We start from the raw sequence: 20,104 nt of genomic DNA, 5'->3' as shown, positions 1-20,104 counted from the left end.
AAAAAATTGATAATAATATTTATTTTAAAATATGGACTATTCCTAAACAATGATATTAATTAATATTAATCCAGAATAATGTTGGTTAAAATTAATATATAATGATATTAATGTGGACTATTAAATAACTAATCAAATCAAGTAATAATATTAAGTAATATTAAGTAGCAAATAATATTAATAATTGATATTAATATTAATAATAATGTTAATTTTGAAAAACGGACATAACCCGAGTCCTTTCTTGACTCTTATTTTTTTATGAAATTTGGGGGAAATAAATAATAATATAAACATAAAAATGTAACAACAACAATATGCACCAATATCCAGGATCCATTTTATTGTTTGTACTAGCCCATCTGAGAGGATTACCTGAAAATGATCATGAAAATTCTTCCTTGATTTATTTCTTTATGAAATGGGTGGGATATAAATAATACAGATCTGGAACGCCATGGAGTTTGGACATTTTGGCTCCTGAATTTAACAACAACAACAAAAATTATTATTTGTCCTGTGTTGCCCCAAAACCATCATATTTCTTCCTTGATTTATTTTTTATTTCTTTATGAAATGGGTGGGATAGAAATAACAGCAATAATCATATAATCATATAATACAAATACTGATAATAATAAAAATGCTAATAATCACTAATAATGATGAGATACAATGAAACAATAACATTAAATTAAAAAATAAAGGAAATCACCCAAGATTAGAGAAGGAAGGCCTGGGAAAAAAACTTTTTTTTTCCTGTTGCCCCCCAAAGCTGTTCCCCCCCAGGGGAATTGGAAAAAAACAGTTTGACATAGTTTGAATATCCCCCTCCCCATTTATAGAAAAAACAGCTTTTTTAAAAAAGGGAAAAAAACTGGTTTCCTGCAGGCCTTCCCATCCCTACCCAAGATCTCTGGGTGGTTTGGGAAAGCTTCCGAGAATTGGAGCCAGGAGTTCTGCAGGCTCAGGTTTAGAGATGGGAAGGCCTGGGGAAATTGGGTGGGAGGGGACAGGTTGGGGGGTGGGTTATGGTGGGGTTTTTTAAGCCTTTGCCCCCTGGAAAAAATGTGGGGGGGGGGACCCAGCCCGATGGGCGTTGCATTATTATTATTATTAGGGATAGGAGTTAGGGATAGGGATTGGATAGGGTTATTTTTTATTATTATTATTAATATTCTATTGGGAGCCGCCCAGATGGGCAGTGTATACATACACAAATTATATGTGTGTGTGTATATATATATATATATATATATATATATATATATATATATATGATATCAATCCATTTATTTTGAACAAAGGAAACCATAATTATAATCATTATTGCTGGAAATGTAATCGGAAGGGAGGTTTAATGTTTTATCATGTTTTAGATATTCTCTTGGGAGCCGCCCAGAGTGGCTGACGAAACCTGGCCAGAAGGGCAGGGATATAAGTAATAAATAAATAAATAAAATATTGATACCTGCTCATCTGGCCATGTTTCCCCAGCTACTCTGGGAGGCTCCGAACAGAATAATAATAATAATAATAATAACCCTATCCCTAATAAGAATAACAACAACCCTATCCCTAACTCTAACCCTTATCCCTAACCCTAATAATAATCTCAAGTTTAGAGATGGGAAGGCCTGGAAAAAACCTGGGTTTTATTATTATTATTATTATTATTATTATTATTATTATTATTTAATAATAACAACAACCCTATCTAATTCCTATCCCTAATTCCTATCTCTAACCCTCATGCCTAACCATAACAATTATTATTAATAATAATAATAATAATAACTCAATTGGTTACAAAATGACAAGGCTCTATCCGATATTGCAAGTTCCTTTCGCTGCTTCTCACTTTCACTGGCGCTGCGCAGGGGTCCTGCAGAAGAACTAAGGAATGTCAAGGGATCGCTATAGATTATTATTATAAATGAATGAATGAATGAATGAATAAATAAATGAATAAAAGGTTGGGAATTAAGGCGCTGGTGAGGTTTATTCCTCCGTTATTTTCCCGGAAAATAACTTTCCCATCCAGGAAAGTCTCCCCAAGAAATGGAAGCTGAGCGCTTTGCAACTGACCGGTTGGATTGCTGCCTGCCTCGTTTACAGAGTCCGCACGTGCGCACACGGGCCCCTCGAAGCCGCGCAGGGCGGCAGCTTTTGCCCTTCGACTCTCGTCGACCAATCACGCGCCTCCTCCGGCAGCGCAAGCGCAAACTTGCACAGGATACTCCTGCACAGGCTCTGCACAGGCGTCCGTCGCCGGTGGGGGCGTGTGTCGCTCGCTGAAGAGGCGCGCGTTGCCTGGCGACCCATTGAGGAGACTCCGTTTCAAGGAGCCGTGTGCGCAGACGTGCTTTTTTAGCGGAGGGGCGTGTTTTGCCCTCTGCGCACGCGCCTCCCGGCCCTTTTCACCGCCTCTTTTCACCCTCGCGAAAGCGGGCCCGCCTCTGCTTCTGCGCAGGCGCGCCTCTCCAAAGTGGGCCTGTCTCAGCATTCACGCAAGCGCGCCTCGCTCGAGTGGGTGTGCCTTTGGCGAGCCGCGGCTGCGCGCGCCGCCCGAGGTGATATAAAGGCCCGCTCCCAAGATGGCGGCGCAGTGCGGCTCCGTCGTCTGAGGCGGCGGGCGCGGCCTGCGCTCCCGGACGCGTTCCTCGGCCTGCTGGAGCGGCGCGAGGCGGCCGAGGGCGAGCGGCGAGCCGCCCGCGGCGGGCCTGTCCCCGGGGTGGAGGTGGGCGAGGCCTCGACGTCGCGCTCGGGCACGTCGTTCTCGCCGGCGGCTTCGCTGGCCAGCAGGATGCCCAACATCAAGCTCTTCAGCGGCTCCTCGCACCAGGACCTGTCGCAGAGGATCGCCGACCGGCTGGGCCTGGAGCTGGGCAAGGTGGTCACCAAGAAGTTCTCCAACCAGGAGACGTGGTAGGTTGTGCGCATGCTTGGCCGCCGCGGGGCAACCTGGGAAGGGTAGTTCCATGCTGGGTGCGAGGGACGTGATGGGTTTGGCGCATGCGCGGCCGCGGGGCAGGTTGGGAAGGGTAGATCTCCGAGACGAGCGAGCCAATGAGTCTGAGGGGAGCGCTCGGGGAATGATGGGAGGTGTGGTTGACGCAAGGGACGTGGTAGGTTGGGCGTATGCGTGGTCGCGCAACAGCCTGGGAAGGGTAGTTTTCCAAGGCCACGGAGCCATTGGGTCTGAGGGGAGTGCGCGGGGCAGGCTGGGAGCTGTAGTTCATCCAGGCTGGATGTAATGCTCCGTCTCTAGGGGACTGGAGGCATATCCGCAACTGTAGTTCTCCAAGCAGGAGATGGGGGCAGCACTCTGTGAACTGTAGTTTTCCATGAAAGAAATGCGGAGCACCACTATGAGAACTGTAGTTTTCCATGACAGAGATGGGCATCACTGTGGGAACTGTAGTTTTCTGCAGGGTTGATTTGATTTAAAACAAATCGATTTAAATCAGTAAGACTTGATTTAAATCATTTTTTAACAGAAAGACTCATTCTTGCTTGCATAATTTTCCTATTGACAACCAGATTAAGTTTTCCATTTAGGAATGATACATTTTCAGAGTCGTTTTTACAGTTATATAAAAAATGACTGATTTGGTTCTACTCTTAGAAATAAACTGACAGATAATTATGAAATTCTGGTGAGTTATATTAAGTTAACGGTTTCTATTGGACAACTTGATTGATTGGAAGGAGAAAAATAATTGTTTCCTTAATAACAATCTAAACCATTTATTTCACTAAAACATGGATCCCTGTTTGTTAACTGATGTGATTTAAAAAAGACTGTGTTTTAGCACACATGATAAACTTATTTACTGATATTATATTATATTATATTATATTATATTATATTATTATTATTATTCCTAATCCCTAGCCCCAAAGTCCTATTGTTACTTCTAACCCTTATCCTTAACCACCACCACCACCACAACAACAATTATAGGCTACAACTGAACCGGTTTCAAAATAACAGTCAAAATAATAAATCCTAATTTCCTGCTGAATAGCCTTTGGACTGGAATGTACTTTAAAAAGAAAATATTTAGAAAGCATTTTTTTTAAAAAAAGCCAATTTAAATCAAAATCATCCAATTTGAATCGAAAATATCCCTTCTAAATGGAAAATATCCAATTTAAATCGGAAAAAAATCTATTTAAATCGGGGGGGGGGGAATGCAATCTCCGCAGCGTGGAGATCGGCGAGAGCGTGCGCGGCGAGGACGTCTACATTGTCCAGAGCGGCTGCGGCGAGATCAATGACCACCTGATGGAGCTGCTGATCATGATCAACGCCTGCAAGATCGCGTCCGCCAGCCGAGTGACAGCCGTCATTCCCTGCTTTCCCTACGCCCGGCAGGACAAGAAGGACAAGGTTTCCGGGGGAAGGGATTAATGGCACACTTGGGAGGGGGCGAAGTTGCTGGGTTGACTGGACTGAGGGCGGCGATGTCCTGGTCTTGCTAGTTAAAGGTAAAAGGTAAAGGTACCCCTGCCCGTACGGGCCAGTCTTGACAGACTCTAGGGTTGTGCGCCCATCTCACTCAAGAGGCCGGGGGCCAGCGCTGTCCGGAGACACTTCCAGGTCACGTGGCCAGCGTGACATCGCTGCTCTGGCGAGCCAGAGCCGCACACGGAAACGCCGTTTACCTTCCCGCTAGAAAGCGGTCCCTATTTATCTACTTGCACCCGGGGGTGCTTTCGAACTGCTAGGTTGGCAGGCGCTGGGACCGAGCAACGGGAGCGCACCCCGCCGCGGGGATTCGAACCGCCGACCTTTCGATCGGCAAGCCCTAGGTGCTGAGGCTTTTACCCACAGCGCCACCCGCGTCCCATGGTCTTGCTAGTTAGGCTGGGTTATAGGTGGAATGAATTGGAGACCTGCCTGCTAGGCATTCTGGGAAGTGGAGTCTTTCGAGCTAGGCATGCTGGGAGTTGGAGTCTTGCTAGCTACGCTGGGTTATGGGTGGGAACCTGCCTGCTAAGCAGGATGGGAGTTGTAGCACAGCACCCGATTCAGCGGCCCCCTTTCCATTGCAGAGCCGGGCGCCCATCTCTGCCAAACTCGTCGCCAACATGCTCTCGGTGGCCGGCGCTGACCACATCATCACCATGGACCTGCATGCCTCTCAGATCCAGGTGGGGCCCCCAGGGCTGATCTTGTCCAGCCTGCATGGCCACGTGTGAACTTTCTGAATTATTTTAACTATTTAACACTTACGTTAATAATGTTGTTTTAAATTGTAATATGTTCTGAAATATTTGAGCGCTTTTTTGGAAGGAAAAAGCGAGGCTTATATTCAGGTCAATAAGGTACCATAAGCCACCCTTTAACTTTTCACGGTTGGAATTTGCGGGGTGAGTCTTAGCCACTACAGTATTATTACGTTGACCATGTTATTATGGTCTGCTTTTTATGCCATTTTTCAACTGCTTTTATCAGATTAATAATAATGATAATGATTGGGAACCACCCAGAGTTGCTGGGGAAACCCAGCCAGACGGATGGGGTTATAAATATATGTTTCTGCTTCCTGGCCCAGGGTTTCTTTGACATCCCCGTCGACAACCTGTATGCCGAGCCGGCTGTTCTGAAGTGGATCAAGGAGAACATCGCTGAGTGGAAGAACTGCACTATCGTCTCGCCAGACGCCGGGGGGGCCAAAAGGTGACCCCAGAATTTCCAAAAATTTCTCACAGGTCCCTTCCAGCTCTACCATTCGGGGATTCTGCGTTGAGATTCCTGCCTTACCGGGGGCTGGACTGGATGACCCCCCCCCCGGGGACCCTCCCAGCTGCTCCATCCTTTTAATCTCCCATTCTACTACTACTACTACTAGTAGTACTAGTAGTAGTAGTTATAACAACAACAACAACAACAACAACTTATTACTTATACCCTGCTCTTCCTCTGCTCGTCAATATTTGTAGGATGCCAGCAAGGTTGAACCTATCTGTAAAAAAGGGATTTTATTATTCCAAAAAAGGAAACCTCCTTCTGCTTGTCCATATTAAGAGGATGCCAGCAAGGCTGAACCTTTTCATAAAAAGGGATTTTAATAATAAAAAAAAGGATTTTAAATCAAGACATCTCAACCTAGAACCTCCTTCTCCCAGGGTGACATCAATCGCTGACCGCCTAAACGTCGACTTTGCCCTCATCCACAAGGAGCGCAAGAAGGCCAGCGAGGTAGACCGCATGGTCCTGGTGGGCGACGTCAAAGACCGGGCAGCCATCTTGGTGGATGACATGGCCGACACCTGCGGGACAATCTGCCACGCTGCGGACAAGTGAGTCTGATTTAAGTGGGGGGAAATCCGATTTAAATTTTTTAAAATCTGATTTAAAATTTTTAAAATCCAATTTAAGTGGGGGGAAGTCCAATTAATTTTTTTTAAAATCCAATTTAAATTTTAACAATCTGATTTAAATTTTTAAAAATCCAATTTAAAATTTAACAATTGATTTAAATGTTTAAAAAATCTGATTAAAATGTTTGAAAACAATCAGATTTAAATTTTAAAAATTAGATTATTATTGTTGTTATTATTATTTCAAAAAATCATTGATTTTTACCCACCGTGCTTGGAAGGCAACCCCTGTGGTCATCCAGCCCAACCTGCTTTCCCCCGCAGGCTCCTCTCAGCGGGTGCCACCCGGGTCTACGCCATCCTGACGCACGGCATCTTCTCCGGCCCGGCCATCTCCCGAATTAACGGTGCAGGGTTTGAGGCCGTTGTTGTCACCAACACCATCCCGCAGGAGGAGAAGATGAAGCACTGCCCCAAAATCCAGGTAGGGGGGATTATTATTGTTATTGTTATTATCTCTCTGGCAACTTTCTGATCATTCTCACACCTTTCATTGTCGTCAATTATTATTAGTATTGTTATTGTTATTATCTCTGTGACACGTTTCTGATCACACCTTCCATTGTCATCTATTATTAATAATATTAATATTATTATTATCATTTTGTTATCATCTCTCTGGCACATTTCTGATCATTCTCACATCTTCCACTGTCGTCGTCGTCTTCTTCTTCTTCTTCTTCTTCTTCTTCTTCTTCTTCTCTCTATGGCCTGTCCCAGATTATTTGGCCCCTTCCTCGCTCCACCTCGCCACATCGCATTTCTATTCTTTGTCTATCATCTTGTTGTTTTATTGTGATGGCAGAGTGCTGGCACAAATCAAGATTCAGTCATTCACAGCTTGACTGGCAGGTGAAGATTGATTGATTGATTGATTGATTGAGTGATTCATTCATTCATTCATTCATTCATTCAAAGCTTGACTGGCAGGTGAAGATTTATTCATTCATTCATCTTGTTTTATTGCTATGGCCAAGGGCTGACGCAAATACTAATTCATTCATATCTCCTGGTGCCCAGTTAACCCTGCCTCTCCCTCTATTTCCCCCCTAGGTGATTGACATCTCCATGATCCTGGCTGAAGCTATCCGCCGCACCCACAACGGCGAGTCCGTCTCCTACCTGTTTAGCCACGTCCCGCTATAGTTCCCGACCCTGGCGCACAAATTCCCTTTGGGGAAAAACAGTCCTCTGTGCATGTACAGAGTGCTGAGTTGGCTTTATCCCACGATTCCCCCTTTTTCAGTTTGGGGCGCTGGTGGGTGGGAATTCTAGCGCGGGTCTAATTTGGGGCTCATTCTATCCACTCGTTTCTCTGGTCCTTTCACTTCCCGAAATCCTTTCAATTGGGGGTGCCTGGCGGCCGGAATTTAAAACACAATTTAAAATGGGGTATTTATTGTTCATATCCGATGGGGCAATCCAATTACTTGGTGTCAGCGCTACAATTCGCTGCCCCTTGATTTGGGGTTTTAAAGCTATCACTCCCAGCCCCAAATCCCATTCGTTCCCCTCTTTTTTCGTACCCCATGCTAGTTTCCTTCCCCAGAAAAAAAAACTTTTTGGAGGAATCGGGGCGCCTGGTGTTGGTGCTAGAATTCCCCCAGGCGCCCAGTGGTGCCACAACTCTCCTAAACCCCATTCATTTCGTTCTGTCTCCTATCGCCCCCCCCCCAAATACACTAAATTTTGAGCTTGGATGCAGGTGCCCGGCGGCACTACAACTCCCCTAAACCCCATTCAAAAATACACTTAATTTTGAGCTTGGATTCCCTGTCTTCGCGTCTATTCATTTCATCCGATCTCAACTTTCGATTCCCATTATTCCCCTCCCCCCCCAAAAAAAATAACACAATTTTTTTTGGATTCTGGTCTCAGATCCCGGGTGGCAGTATGGGAATTCTAGCGTGCTTTAAATGAAAAAAATATTAACCTGTGGGTTAATATAGGATGTGTCCTGTTCATTTCAGAGGGGGGAATTGCTGCTATAGTTCTACCCACTCAGAAAAAATTCTGTTTATTTCAACCCTTAGCCATTCGGGCGCACTGTTGGGAATTATAGACTCCTGAAGCTCCTGTTCCCCACCTCCACTTCCAGGTTCAACTCCTGATGATGGACGAATGAATAATAAACTTTTATTTAAAAGCCCAAAATCTCCTCTATTGCTTCATTTTCAGGGGGTGGGTCGCAGCTTGGCATGCTGCGAGTTGTAGTTTCTTCCTCTTCTACGATTTACTTGAGATAGGGAAGCTCTTGATATTTGATGAGTTATTGTATTCATGAGACCTTCGGGTACAGGGCAGTATAGAAATAATATAATATAATAAAATACAATAAAATATATAAAATATAAAAAATATAAAATAAAAGTATTTTGCTGGAAGCCAGATAGAGTCGGAAGGGGCTCCAGTGCCATTTTCCATAATGATGATGATGATAATAATAATTTTATTTCTGTTCTGTTGAAAGCCGCCCAGACTACTACTATCACTACTACTACTACTACTATTATTATTAGGGATAGGGCTGTTGTTATTATTATTACTATTATTATTATTTTATTGGAAGTGGCTGGACTGCATGACACTCAAGGGGCCCTAAAAATGTCATGGGACAGATTGGGCTGTCCCTATTTCCACCATAGAAAAGAAGGGTGGGGGCCAATTCTCTAAAAATTATTAATAATAATTTTATTTCTGTTCTGTTGAAAGCCGCCCAGAGTGGCTGGGGAAACCCAGCCAGATGGGTGGTGTATAAAGAATAAAAGTTATCATTATCATCATCATCATCCCTGTTGTTGGAAATGTACCGGTAATTGGAATGAAGGTTGATTTCATGAGGAATATTTTAAAACACACAGAGAGAAACAGAGACAGACACAGATGGATCATAATACATATATAAAAATATAAATACGGATATATACCGTATTTTTCGCTCCCATTAAAGAGCTCCACGCGGCTCTTTAAAGGGAGCACGGCTCTTGTGGGCTTTTCCGGGAGGTGGGGGAAGGGACTGAGGGGCTAAGCCAGAAGCTAGAACAGCAAGAGGGAGCGCTGCGCAGTGCTCCCTTTCGCTGTTCTGGCTTCTGGGGTAACCGCGCAGCCTGCATTCACTCCATAAGACACACACACACATTTCCCCTTTTTAGGAGGGAAAAAGTGTGTCTTATAGAGCGAAAAATGCGGTATATCAGTATGATTTTCCTCCCTTTATTTCGAACCAAGGAAAGCAGAATTGTAATATCCTTGTTGCCGGAAATGTAATCATTGCATTTTCTTTGTTGCGTTTGACAGATTGTTGGATCGGTACCGTATTGGCCTGAATATAAGCCACACTTTTAACTTTTTCCGGTCAGAATTTGGGGGAAAGGGGAGGCTTTTATTTAAGGCAATATGATAGTTTCGTCCCATTTCCCCACTGAAACAAAGTAAAGCATTAAAAAACCGACAAGCTCTTCTCGTGAAATTCACCCTTCGTTTTTATTTCAATATTATCCTTCGTTATTTGTCCTTCGTTATTTATTTTCGACATTATCCTTCGTTATCTCAGCTTTCCGCACGCCGTGTTAAGAACAGTCGGTTTTCACAAAAACATATATATACGTGTATGTTTTTATTAGCCTCTTACAAAAAAATGGTGTCATCCCATTCAATGATTTCCCGTTTGGAGCATAAAACTGCAATTATTTTTTTCCAAAAAAAGGACTTTCTTTTGGGGATCTTCAAGGGGCTGGAGTGATTTTTCCTCCGAAAAGCAGGACTAACAGGTTGGAGGACCTCCTCTCTCTCGCTCCGACATCGGTTTCCTGCGCCGACGAAATCCCCGGACTGGGAATAATCCCATTTTTGGGTCCGGCTGGGTCGAGTGAGATCATAGAATCATGGTTGCTTTTGAAAAGGGACCCCGGGTCATCTAGTCCAACCCCGGCAAATGGGGATGAGCCGATTGGCTGGCGGGCAGTTAGAGCAGGAGGTCGGCAGCTGCCTGGTTAGAGCCTTGCGGTTAGAAGACCAGTCCAGGGTGCAAATAATACCAATTGTTATTATTATTATGAAGAGGGAGGGAGGGAGTCTCTCGGCCCGGGCAGGTGCCAGGTTAGAATTTTGTTCCCCGGCCCATCAGCCTCAGGACGGCGAAGTTGTAGGTGGCTGCAATGATAAACGTCACCTACGAAGGAAGGGGAACAGAAGCAGAATTGCTAAAACCCATTCCTCCTGGTTCCCCTGATATCTCAGCAGTTTTGAAGACCATCAACCATGGTCTGCTGCCCATTCCTCCTGGTTTCCCTGACAGCTCGGCAGGTCTCCTCCCAGGACCATTGGAAGAAGTCAGCAGCTGAGTCCTGCTGATTTTCCAGGGTTCTGCTGGAGACCTCCATCCCATCCTTTGCCCCACGTGTGGTTCAAACCCTCCACCCAGAGATGAAGAGTTGTGGGAAGCTGTCCTTACCAGAGCCACCAAGGTGATTGCCGCTCCCACAAAGGCCGCGATGAACAGGTGGAACGTCATCTGGAACTGTAGGATGAGGAGAAGAGGGAGGACAAGGAGGAGGAGAATGGGTCACCCATTGAAGGAACTCAACATAGAAACAGAATGGTAGAAAGGAACATGAAAGTTCTCTAGTCTTGACCACTGAGAACTCACCTCGGATGTCTTGCAGATGGAGAGAAGGCTCTGGCCACACACTCTTCCCGGGGAGGCATTCCATGGCAGGACACCTGTGGTGGGGCACCAAAACACAGAACAGTTGAGAGCTGAAGGGCCACCTCACCCCACCTCCTTGGCCCCTCTTGAAATGTGAAGATGGAGGCCCACCAAGACCCTGAGAACATCCTCCCAGATCCTGATAACAAGTTGTTGTTCTACAAAGACCCTGAGCCCACCATCAGGGTCCATAGGATTCTCCCTAAAGGCAGGACCTGACCTGTCCCCCCCTTGAAAATCCCTTGGGTTGACTCATGTGATGTTGGAGGACCACCAAGCCTCCTGAGTTCCTTCTCCAAGGTCCTGATGGCAAGCTGCTGGTCTACCAAGACTCCAAGATCCTTCCTGACCATCCCTCTGGAAATTCATTGGGTGAGACTCGTGGGAAGATGGGGCTCCCCCAGGACCTTGAGATTCTCTCAGGTCCTGCTACCAACTTGGTGTTCCAACAAGACCTCAAGAACCTTCTCCATGTCCTATTCCACCAGGACCTTGAGAACCTTCTTCCTGGGAGACCCCTCATGAAATTCTTCCTCCCCAAGGTGGCCCAGGAAACTAGGTTCTTCCTCACCATACATCCGGGCGTCTGTGCAGAGGTTCCCGATGCCGGCGGCCGTCTTGGTGGGGTTGGCGATGGAATTACAGGTGGTCCAGGCCGTGAAGTAGACATAGACGGGGACGGCCGAGCAGGCCAGGACCAGGAGCCAGAGGACGGTCAGGACATAGGTGATGCCCACGAACTGAAAGGAGGGAGAAGAAACGAGAGTCAGTGATTCGCCAGGAGCTTCCGGAGGACGGGGCATGAGACTGGAGACCTTTGGGACCAGAGGAACTCCCAGCCACTTGGACCTTTCCTCCAGATATTCCCACAAGGGGTGGGCAGATGATCCATTAAAATCCTATTTTCAGGGGCGGCTTATATTTGGGTAATTCTCAGGTGAAGATGGAGACCTCCTATTCCATCTCTTAAAATGGAAATAGAGACCTCCTATTCTATCCCCTAAAATGAAAACAGAAACCTCTTCCATCCCACAAATATTTATCTGATTAAAACAGGGATCTCCTATTCCATCACCCAAATATTTTATCTAATGAAATAGGGATCTTCTATTCCATCCCACAAATCCATCCATCTATTCCATCCCACAAGTATTAATCTGATTAAAATACAGACCGCCTATTCTGTCCCATAAAATGAAAATAGCGACCTCTTCTTCCACCCCTCATAAGTCAAATCTGGGACTGGGAAAGCAGGAATACTCGGACGGCCCGGGATTGGGGGGGGGGCTCCATAGGCACAGCAGGTGGTTTTCTGATGGCACCATGTGTCACAAGTGCGAGTCCCTTGGTGCCAGGAGTGTCCTTCTGGGATGGAGGCCCAAAGGCAGGAAGGGGTTAAAAGTGTCCTGCTGGATTCCTTAGACGTGGAATTTCCTCTTTTTTGGCCAAGGACCTTGGAACTAGTAAGTAAAGCCATTCCCAGTTACTGCACCTAGAATCAAGCGGAGGAAGGTTTCCATTTTGGAAGGATAAAATCCTTTCTTTACAGAAAGGATCAGCCTTGCTGCCTCCTCTTAATATGGACAACCAGAGGAAGGAAGGACAAGACTTATGCAATATATCCTGGTCATACTCTCCTTAACGCCCCCCACCGTCAGCAGTCTCATGCCCCGGGTTCGAACGGCAGCAGCGCTGGGTGCGAAAGAGGAGAAGATCACCTTATCAGGATGGCCCAGCCATTTTCCCACACAGTGACACACCAGCTCCCAGGAGCGGCCGGGCCGGTGTCCTCGGGGCCCCCTCCCCTTGTGGCCTACCGTGGCGCCCAGGCCCTTGCCGCAGACGGTGGCCCGGTAGTCGCCGAAGACCTGCCGGACAGCGCCAGTGGTGTAGAAGCCTTCAGCCAGCAGGAGGGCACCAAAGAGGAAGAAGAAGCCGGCCACCCCATAGATGGCGTACTGGAAATCGTGGATCCTGTGGGGGAGAAAAGAGAGGGGGGCTGTCGGTACAGTGGGGGCACCCCGAGGGTCATCCAGTCTGACCCCCCACCAGAGCTAGGAGGGATATACGGTTGAAAAAGGGCTGCAGAATATTATTCTGATAGAAGATGGATTGTGTGGTCGCGGTTTAACTTGATGTGGACATGCAGTGAAAATTGGATTGCAGAATATGAATGGGAGAATGTATCGGTAAACGAACAGGGGAACGGACGAGGGAACGAAGGCGAAGAAAAGGAACGTCGGGAGGTGCTTACACATCGACTAGGTACTCGTAATCCTGGTAGTTTTTGGAGAAGTAGGTCTCGATCAGGTGCTCTGTGCCGGTCAGGGCTTCGTGGCCACAGCCGCAGAAGAGCGCAACCCCCAGGAAGCACAGGGCCGTGGCCACCAGCGAGGCGAAAGGCGCCCCCACCAGGCAGCGGGCACAGCACTCTAACAGACCTGTAAGGGGGCGGGAAGAAGGAAGGAGAGAAGGATAGAAACCTATTGAGGAAGAGTTGCCTAACCCCTATCCCTATCGCTATCATCCAGTCCAGCTAGGCAGGAATCTCAGCGTCGAATTACCGGCGGCGCCAGTGCCAGATTTATGTCTAAGCTCAACAAGCCGTAGCTTGGCGCGCCCCCTCTCTTGGGGGTCCTCCAAAAAATTCAAAGGGGGGAAAAACCTGGATGTACATTTCCAAAAGAGAAGATAAAAAACAAATAAAACCAACATACAACAACCATGTTTTGTGTTGTGTAGGCTCCTATGATGTAAGTCATAGGCCCCGCCTGCTCCCCTGCTCCTCAAACTATCACTGCTTTGCTCATTTCTATATATAGGGTGCCAACATTCTGCATGGACTGGTTGTCTGGCAACATGTGCAAATGGCTTGAGATACCTATGAGTTCCATCAATTACCATATAGCATTTATTCAACACAAAAAAGGGGCAATTTGTTGTGGACAAAGGACAGCTGGACATATAAAGGGCCCTGTTACCTTCAGGAGCTGAGGGCCGCATCAAACCTCAATCCCCTGAAACGCATTCGCCGGACCTTGGAATCGGTAAGGAAAGTCTTTTCCACTTGCTTCGCAGCAGGGTGGATTTGATTTGAAATCAAATCAATTTCAGTCACGATTTAAATCACAATTTAAATCACTAGTCAGTAAGACTTGATTGAAATCCTTTTTTTACAGGAAGGGTTCAGCCTTTCTGGCATCCTCTGAATATTGACCACCAGAGGAAGGTTTCCTTTTAGGAATCATAAATTCGTTTTTACACGTCCATCAAAAATGACTGATTTGGTTCTATTATTAGAAATACATAGACCGATAATGATGAAATTCTGGTGAGGTTTAAGAAATTCTATTGGGACCACTTTTCTGCTGCATTTGATTGGAAGGAGAAAAACCATCATAACAATTTAAACCATTTATTTCACTAAAACAATAACATGATAGCATATGTTTCCACATTAACTGATGTGGTTAAACGATATTATTATTATTATTATTATTATTATTATTATTATTATTATTCAGTCCCACCCCAGAAAGGCGGGAATCTCAACGTGGCCTCGCATCGGAGGGCAACCCAGCCCTGCTAGGCAGGCTCTGGGTTTCTCAGGCTTCAGATGGCTACCTGGAGAACCGGCTCGGGGAACTGGATCCGGGTTCGAGTTCTGCGGAGCCGTGGTTGGTTGGGGTTCAGGCCCGCCGCTAACATTATCTACATTGCGAAAAATACAAGGGTCAGCAGGATGGGCAGGCCTCCCTGCGGCTCCTTCCTCTCCCCTAATAATAATAATAATAATAATAATAATAATAATAATAATAAGTTATTTATACCCCACCCATCTGGCTGGGTTTCCTGGAATGCTGAGACCCTGCCGCCCCAAGGGTCGTTGAATTGGCAGGAATTTCAAAATAGGAGCAGAAATCTGGATTTGACCCCAAGGGTCAATTGGTCCAATGTTCTGCTTTATCTCTGCTGGGAACAAGCAGCTCTGAGATGCCAGAAACAGTGTCAGGTTTGGATTCGAACTCTCAGCTCATCCTCAATTGTCCATTGTCCTTGGGACAATGGAGCCTTGATCTCTCCATCCCACATTGCCCCCCATCTCACCCCAGGGATGGTGAGGAATGGTTCAGTTAGAGTCCTGGGAAGAGGGCCCCGGGTTCACATCCCCGAGATCTACCCGGCCGGGTGAAAATAGGGACCTCCCAAATTCTATCCCCCCAATCTTTCCCTGGTGAAAAGACAGACCTCCCGTTCTATCCTCTAAAATGAAAATAGAGAACTATTCCATCCCCTAAAATGGAAATAGAGACATCCTATTCCATCCCCTAAAATCAATATTTTTTAAAATGATTTACTGGTTTTAAAACTGTATAAGAGAAATAATCAAGAAATGTAAAAGACAAGATAGATTTTTTAAAAAAATCCTACATTTCTGAATGCATACTTGTTTTGTAAATTAATTAACGTGACCTTCGATCTTCCTATTATGTTCCCGAATTAGGTTCTTTAAATATGCACAACTTTATTTCCTCTCCTTTTATTTCACCTTATATCAAACCTTATTTGATAAGGTTCTCCTTTTTACAAACAGCTCAGTCGAAACCTGATATTTTGAACATGTTCTTTTACGCAGACTCTGTATTTTTCCCATTTTCTGGTAAATTTTTTGTCTGTCACCTTGCTGATAGTCTCGCTAGTTCAACATCCTCTCTTAATTTATTTAAATGTATTTATTTATTTATTTAGTTTATTTGTTTAATTGATTTTGCTAGCCTGATTTGATTGTGATGTCCTCTCCCTTCCCACCTTTTGCGATTAAAATCTTGGCAGCAACTCTCCATAAAAACTCTCTTAAACTTTTTTTAATTTCTGCCAGGAATTATGGGAAACAAAATTCCCTAAAATGAAAATATGGAACAAGAGGTCTCTATTTTCATTTTAGGGGATTCTCACCAGAGAAATATTCGGGGGATAGAATTGGGGGTCTTTATTTTCATCCTGCCAGGAAGGTTTTGAGGATTTGAACCAGAGCCCTCTTCCCAGGACTCTAACTGGACCATTCCTCGCCTCTTCATCTCCGTGGTGGGATGGATGGAGGGGATGTGGGAGGAAGCAGAGCACAGAGATAAAAAGGCTCCTATTGTCCTGAAGACAATGGACAATGAGGGATGGGCTGTGAGTTTGAAACAATGCTCTCCTTCATGCTGCCTCCCAGAGAGTGGTCCTGGCTGGTACAGAAAACACCAGAACTGAAAGGGATCCCAGCGGTCATCCAGTCTGACCCGGGAATCTCAGGGCAGTTTTGTGAAAAGAAACGTGGGTCGTTAGGATTTTCGGGGGCCCATTAATGGACAGCTTTATTTCACAGGAGCATTGTTTTTTACTCTGTATATATGGCACAGATTAGTCATATATGGCACAGATGGGAAGGCCTGGGATAAAACCAGGAAAATTGGAAATAAAAACCAGTTTGATAGTTTTAATATTCCACACTCTTTTTCCCCTTCAGTTTTTCAGGGGGGAAGTGGCTTTGGGGAGAAAAGGGGAAAAAACGGGTTCCCCCCAATTTTCCGGTTTTTCCCCAGGCCTGGGTGAATCTCAGAGTCCCTTTGACTGCCGAGCCGATCTCCTGGGTCCTATTCCCTCTGGCTGGCTACAGCTCCAACTCTCTGGCTGTGTAGCAGTTGGTGTCCTGGGTTCGAACCCTTCCCTTCTCAGCCGAGAGACCTACCTGGCCAGGTCGCTGTGAAAGGGAGGTGAGGAGCTGGAGGGATCTAGCCCACCTACCCAATATTTCTCTTGTGAGAATACAGACCTCCAGTTCTACCCCCTAAAATGAAATTTTATTTTCTATACCCCAAATATTCCCCTTATTCTATCCCCCTTATTCTATCCCCCAAATATTTCTCTGGTGAAAACGGGGGGGGGGTCCTTTTCTTCCATCCCTCCAGCATTTCTCTTGTGAAAATGCGGACCTGCTATTCTATCCCCTAAAATGAAAATAGAGACCCCCAATTCTGTCCCCCAAATATTTCTCCAGTGAAAATACAGATCTCCTATTCCATCTCCTAAAATGAAAATACAGACCTCCTCTTCTATCCCCTAAAATGAAGATACAGACCCCCTTCTTCCAGCCCCCCAAATATGTCTCTGGTGAAAATAGGGAGGTCCTCTTTCCCACCCCAGAAACACATCACTTTTCAGAGGTCTCAGGACAAGTGGGACAGTCCGGGGTGAGATCAGAACCCGGGACGGCTTCCCAAATCCCTGAGATCCGCCATGGCCAAATTAATGGGTGATGGAGATACTGATAAATTTCCCCCTGGTCCAACTCACCCATCGCCTTGGGGTTCAGGTGGAGTGCAACTGGTCTCTTCTTCAGCTAGGACAACCCGGTCTTCTTCTCCTCCTCCTCACTTCGCTGGATTTCTCTCTGCCCCCTCAGATCCTCCAAAGAAAAAGGGATCTGTTGTGTAGAGCCATGCCCCTTAAAGGAGAAGCCGGCCCTGTCTCCTCCTGCTCCTTCTCCTCCCTGTTAACTCTGAGATGGACAAGATCTGCTTGATGGAAAGTCCTAAGATCTGTGGGAGCTTGCACCTTTGGTGGAAAGTTCTGAGCTCAGGCTAGAGGACCCGTGGCTCACATTCTCTGTGGACCACCAACTTTTGCTAGCAGGGCAAAGGAGAAGGATCTCAGGGTCTTGGTAGACCCCTCCCCCCATCTTCACCTGAGTCCAACCCAAAGGATTTCAAAAGGAACAAAGGTCAGGTTCTGCCTTTATGGAGAATTAGGTGGACCAATAGAAGAATGGTGGACCTCAGGGTCTTGGTGGAGCACCAGGTGGCCACCAGGATATGGGAGAAGGTTCTCAGGGGCTTGGTGGAGCTCCGTCTTCACATGAGTACAACTCAATGGATTTTAAGAGGGACAAAGGCCAGGTCCTGCATTTAGGGAGGATCACATGGATTCTGAGGGTGGACTCAGGGTCTCGGTGGACCACCAACTTGCTAGCAGGGCAAAGAGGAAGGTTCTCAGGGTCTTGGTGGTCCTCCATCTTCACCTGAGTCCAACCCAATGGGTTTCAAGAGGGACTAAGGTCAGGTTCTGCCTTTATGGAGAATCAAGTGGAGCAACAGAAGGGTGGTTGACATCTGGGTCTGGGTCTTGGTGGACTGCCAGCCTCACATCAGTCTCACCAATTGAATTTCAAGAAGGAGGAAGGTCAGGGTCTGCACTGAGGTAGGAGTTACCAGATCTAAGATAGGGGACACCTGGTTTTCTAGAAAAACAGTGAAGAATCTGCCCTGCTCACCACAATTTCATTGTGATCGGTCGATGTCTTCCTAAGAGCAGAAGTAAATAAGTTACTATTCCATAAATGAATTTCCCAGATTGGTCAATAGGAAGGTGATGCCAGCATGGCCGAGTCTTTGCGTAATGAAAAAAAGGATTTGTCAATAGGAAGGTGAAACTGGGATGGCTTCTTTAAATTAGAGACTTCTCCAGGAAATATGGATACCTGAAGGGATCTCGCCTATCTCAGAGGAAAATAGGGCTTCTATCCGGGCCAATATATTCTTCTATTGGAGAACTGCCTTGACCAAAGGAGTCATGGGCTTTGAAGACACTTGAACTCGGGACGTGAGGGAGAAACGGGCGAAGAGGAAGGAACCTTCACTGGGAAACTGCATTGTGGAAGGAGGTGCGGATCCAGAACTGGCCTCCACAGTCCCTTACGGAATCACCATTAAAGGGAGGAGGAGGAGGAGGAGAAGAAGATTCTATTCTTCTATATCCTATCCTTACACCCTCCCCAGTTTGGCCCAGTTCCCCCAGCAGGTGTCGCGAGGGATGCCTTTGGCCCTCTATGGCCTCCTTCAGGATTCGGGGGCCGCCTGGCAGGGCCGGCGCGGAGAGGAGCTGGCTGGCGGAGCTGCCCAGTGGGAAAAACAAGACCCTCTTTGTCTATTCCCAACAATAGAGAATGGAGAACATCCGAACAATGAGGACCATAGATCCTCCAGCAGGAGGGCAGAGAGGTCTTTGTCCCTCGGCAAAGAAGGAGAGGCATTGTGGCGAGAAGGAAGGGACCCCTGATGGTAATCCAGACCAACCCCACTTCCAATGCTGCAAGGCGACGGTTCCTTCCCCCTCAGCCTCACTGGCATCCCCTATTTTAGAATGTATTCTTCTTTTTACGTGTTTTATTATGTATTTTTTATTTTTTATATATTTCATTTTATTTTTTGTGTATTTTATCATGCATTTATTTGATTACGTGTTTGAGAATGTATTATCATTTTTACGTCTTTTATTGACTGACACCAGGACATGAACCTGGGGCGGGAATCTCAGGAATCTTAGCACATAAGCATGGAGCTGGAAGGTACACCCAGGGTCATCCAGACCACCCCCCCTTCCGACACTGATTTCTTCCCCCTTTTACACACAAAGGTTCAGCCTTGCTGGTATCCCCTTCATCTTGACAAACCTGGAAGACATAAACTGATAATGATGAAATGAGGGTGAGCAAGACAGGTTTGATTTAAACCCCATTGATTTAAATCCCTCTCTTTTTTGCAGAAGGATTCAGCCTTGCAATAATAATAATAATCATTAGAATTTATATACCCGGAGGTCTCAGGGCAGCTCACAAATCAATGCTTCATTTGTGACCTTCTCATCAGCTGAATTTTAAATGAATTTCATATTTTTGTTGGGGGGAAATCAAAACAAGAATGCGGAGTTGTAGGCAGTCTGGACCTGTTGGGACCCCCAAGGGTCATCCAGTCTGACTCCCTGCAAGGCATTTTTTTTAAAAAAAATATATTTTATAGATAAAATTGGCTGTGGCCATCTTTCAGCAGGAGTTCTATGATTCTCAAGTAGAAATACTAAAAATTAAAAAAATAGGTTGTTACATGCCAACCCTTAAAAAATAAAATTAAAAAATGTTAAAATATATATTAAAAAATAAATTAAGAAATTATGAGCATATGA

At 45.8% G+C, this 20,104-nt stretch overlaps 2 protein-coding genes across 6 annotated transcripts; one reads left to right on the top strand and one right to left on the bottom strand.

The window, feature by feature from the left end:
- The first annotated feature begins 2,784 nt into the window (after positions 1 to 2,784).
- On the top strand, positions 2,785 to 8,547 carry LOC128406706 (ribose-phosphate pyrophosphokinase 1). 3 transcript variants are annotated; one of them, XR_008328587.1, is made up of 7 exons: positions 2,785 to 2,928; positions 4,213 to 4,396; positions 5,062 to 5,160; positions 5,565 to 5,689; positions 6,139 to 6,312; positions 6,615 to 6,817; positions 7,447 to 8,547. XR_008328587.1 is itself a non-coding variant. In XM_053374303.1 (7 exons), exons 1-7 carry the CDS (start codon positions 2,807 to 2,809, stop codon positions 7,537 to 7,539), a joined length of 957 nt encoding a protein of 318 aa, XP_053230278.1. In that variant the 5' UTR covers positions 2,785 to 2,806; the 3' UTR covers positions 7,540 to 8,547. The 3 variants fall into 3 exon arrangements, 2 of the variants coding, with proteins under 2 accessions (XP_053230278.1, XP_053230279.1); XM_053374303.1 differs by having other exon boundaries at positions 6,658 to 6,817; XM_053374304.1 differs by lacking the exon at positions 5,062 to 5,160 and having other exon boundaries at positions 6,658 to 6,817.
- Positions 8,548 to 9,851: 1,304 nt separating this feature from the next.
- On the bottom strand, positions 9,852 to 18,538 carry LOC128406709 (myelin proteolipid protein-like). 3 transcript variants are annotated; one of them, XM_053374311.1, is made up of 8 exons: positions 17,441 to 18,538; positions 14,726 to 14,812; positions 13,356 to 13,542; positions 12,919 to 13,075; positions 11,673 to 11,841; positions 11,042 to 11,115; positions 10,847 to 10,912; positions 9,852 to 10,564 (listed from the first exon to the last, which is right to left on the bottom strand). In XM_053374311.1, the coding sequence occupies exons 1-8, from the start codon at positions 17,442 to 17,444 to the stop codon at positions 10,493 to 10,495; spliced, it is 816 nt and encodes a 271-aa protein (XP_053230286.1). In that variant the 5' UTR covers positions 17,445 to 18,538; the 3' UTR covers positions 9,852 to 10,492. The 3 variants fall into 3 exon arrangements, with proteins under 3 accessions (XP_053230286.1, XP_053230283.1, XP_053230284.1); XM_053374308.1 differs by having other exon boundaries at positions 12,820 to 13,075; positions 17,441 to 18,510; XM_053374309.1 differs by lacking the exon at positions 14,726 to 14,812 and having other exon boundaries at positions 12,820 to 13,075; positions 17,441 to 17,825.
- Between the last annotated feature and the right edge of the window lie 1,566 nt (positions 18,539 to 20,104).

This window comes from Podarcis raffonei, chromosome Z, assembly GCF_027172205.1.
Source record: "Podarcis raffonei isolate rPodRaf1 chromosome Z, rPodRaf1.pri, whole genome shotgun sequence".
Taxonomy (NCBI): Eukaryota; Metazoa; Chordata; class Lepidosauria; order Squamata; family Lacertidae; genus Podarcis; species Podarcis raffonei.
This window is presented reverse-complemented; position numbering and strand designations above follow the sequence as displayed.

Bases quoted from the DNA above. Each gene is read 5' to 3' on its own strand.
- LOC128406706 (XM_053374303.1), top strand. From the start codon at position 2,807: ATGCCCAACATCAAGCTCTTCAGCGGCTCCTCGCACCAGGACCTGTCG. The intron at 2,929-4,212 runs GTAGGTTGTGCG...CAATCTCCGCAG, and splicing joins TTCTCCAACCAGGAGACGTG to CGTGGAGATCGGCGAGAGCG. The intron at 6,313-6,657 runs GTGAGTCTGATT...TTTCCCCCGCAG, and splicing joins ATCTGCCACGCTGCGGACAA to GCTCCTCTCAGCGGGTGCCA.
- LOC128406709 (XM_053374308.1), bottom strand. The intron at 10,913-11,041 runs GTGAGTTCTCAG...CTCATCCTACAG, and splicing joins CCATCTGCAAGACATCCGAG to TTCCAGATGACGTTCCACCT. The intron at 10,565-10,846 runs GTAAGGACAGCT...CTTCCTTCGTAG, and splicing joins CAATCACCTTGGTGGCTCTG to GTGACGTTTATCATTGCAGC.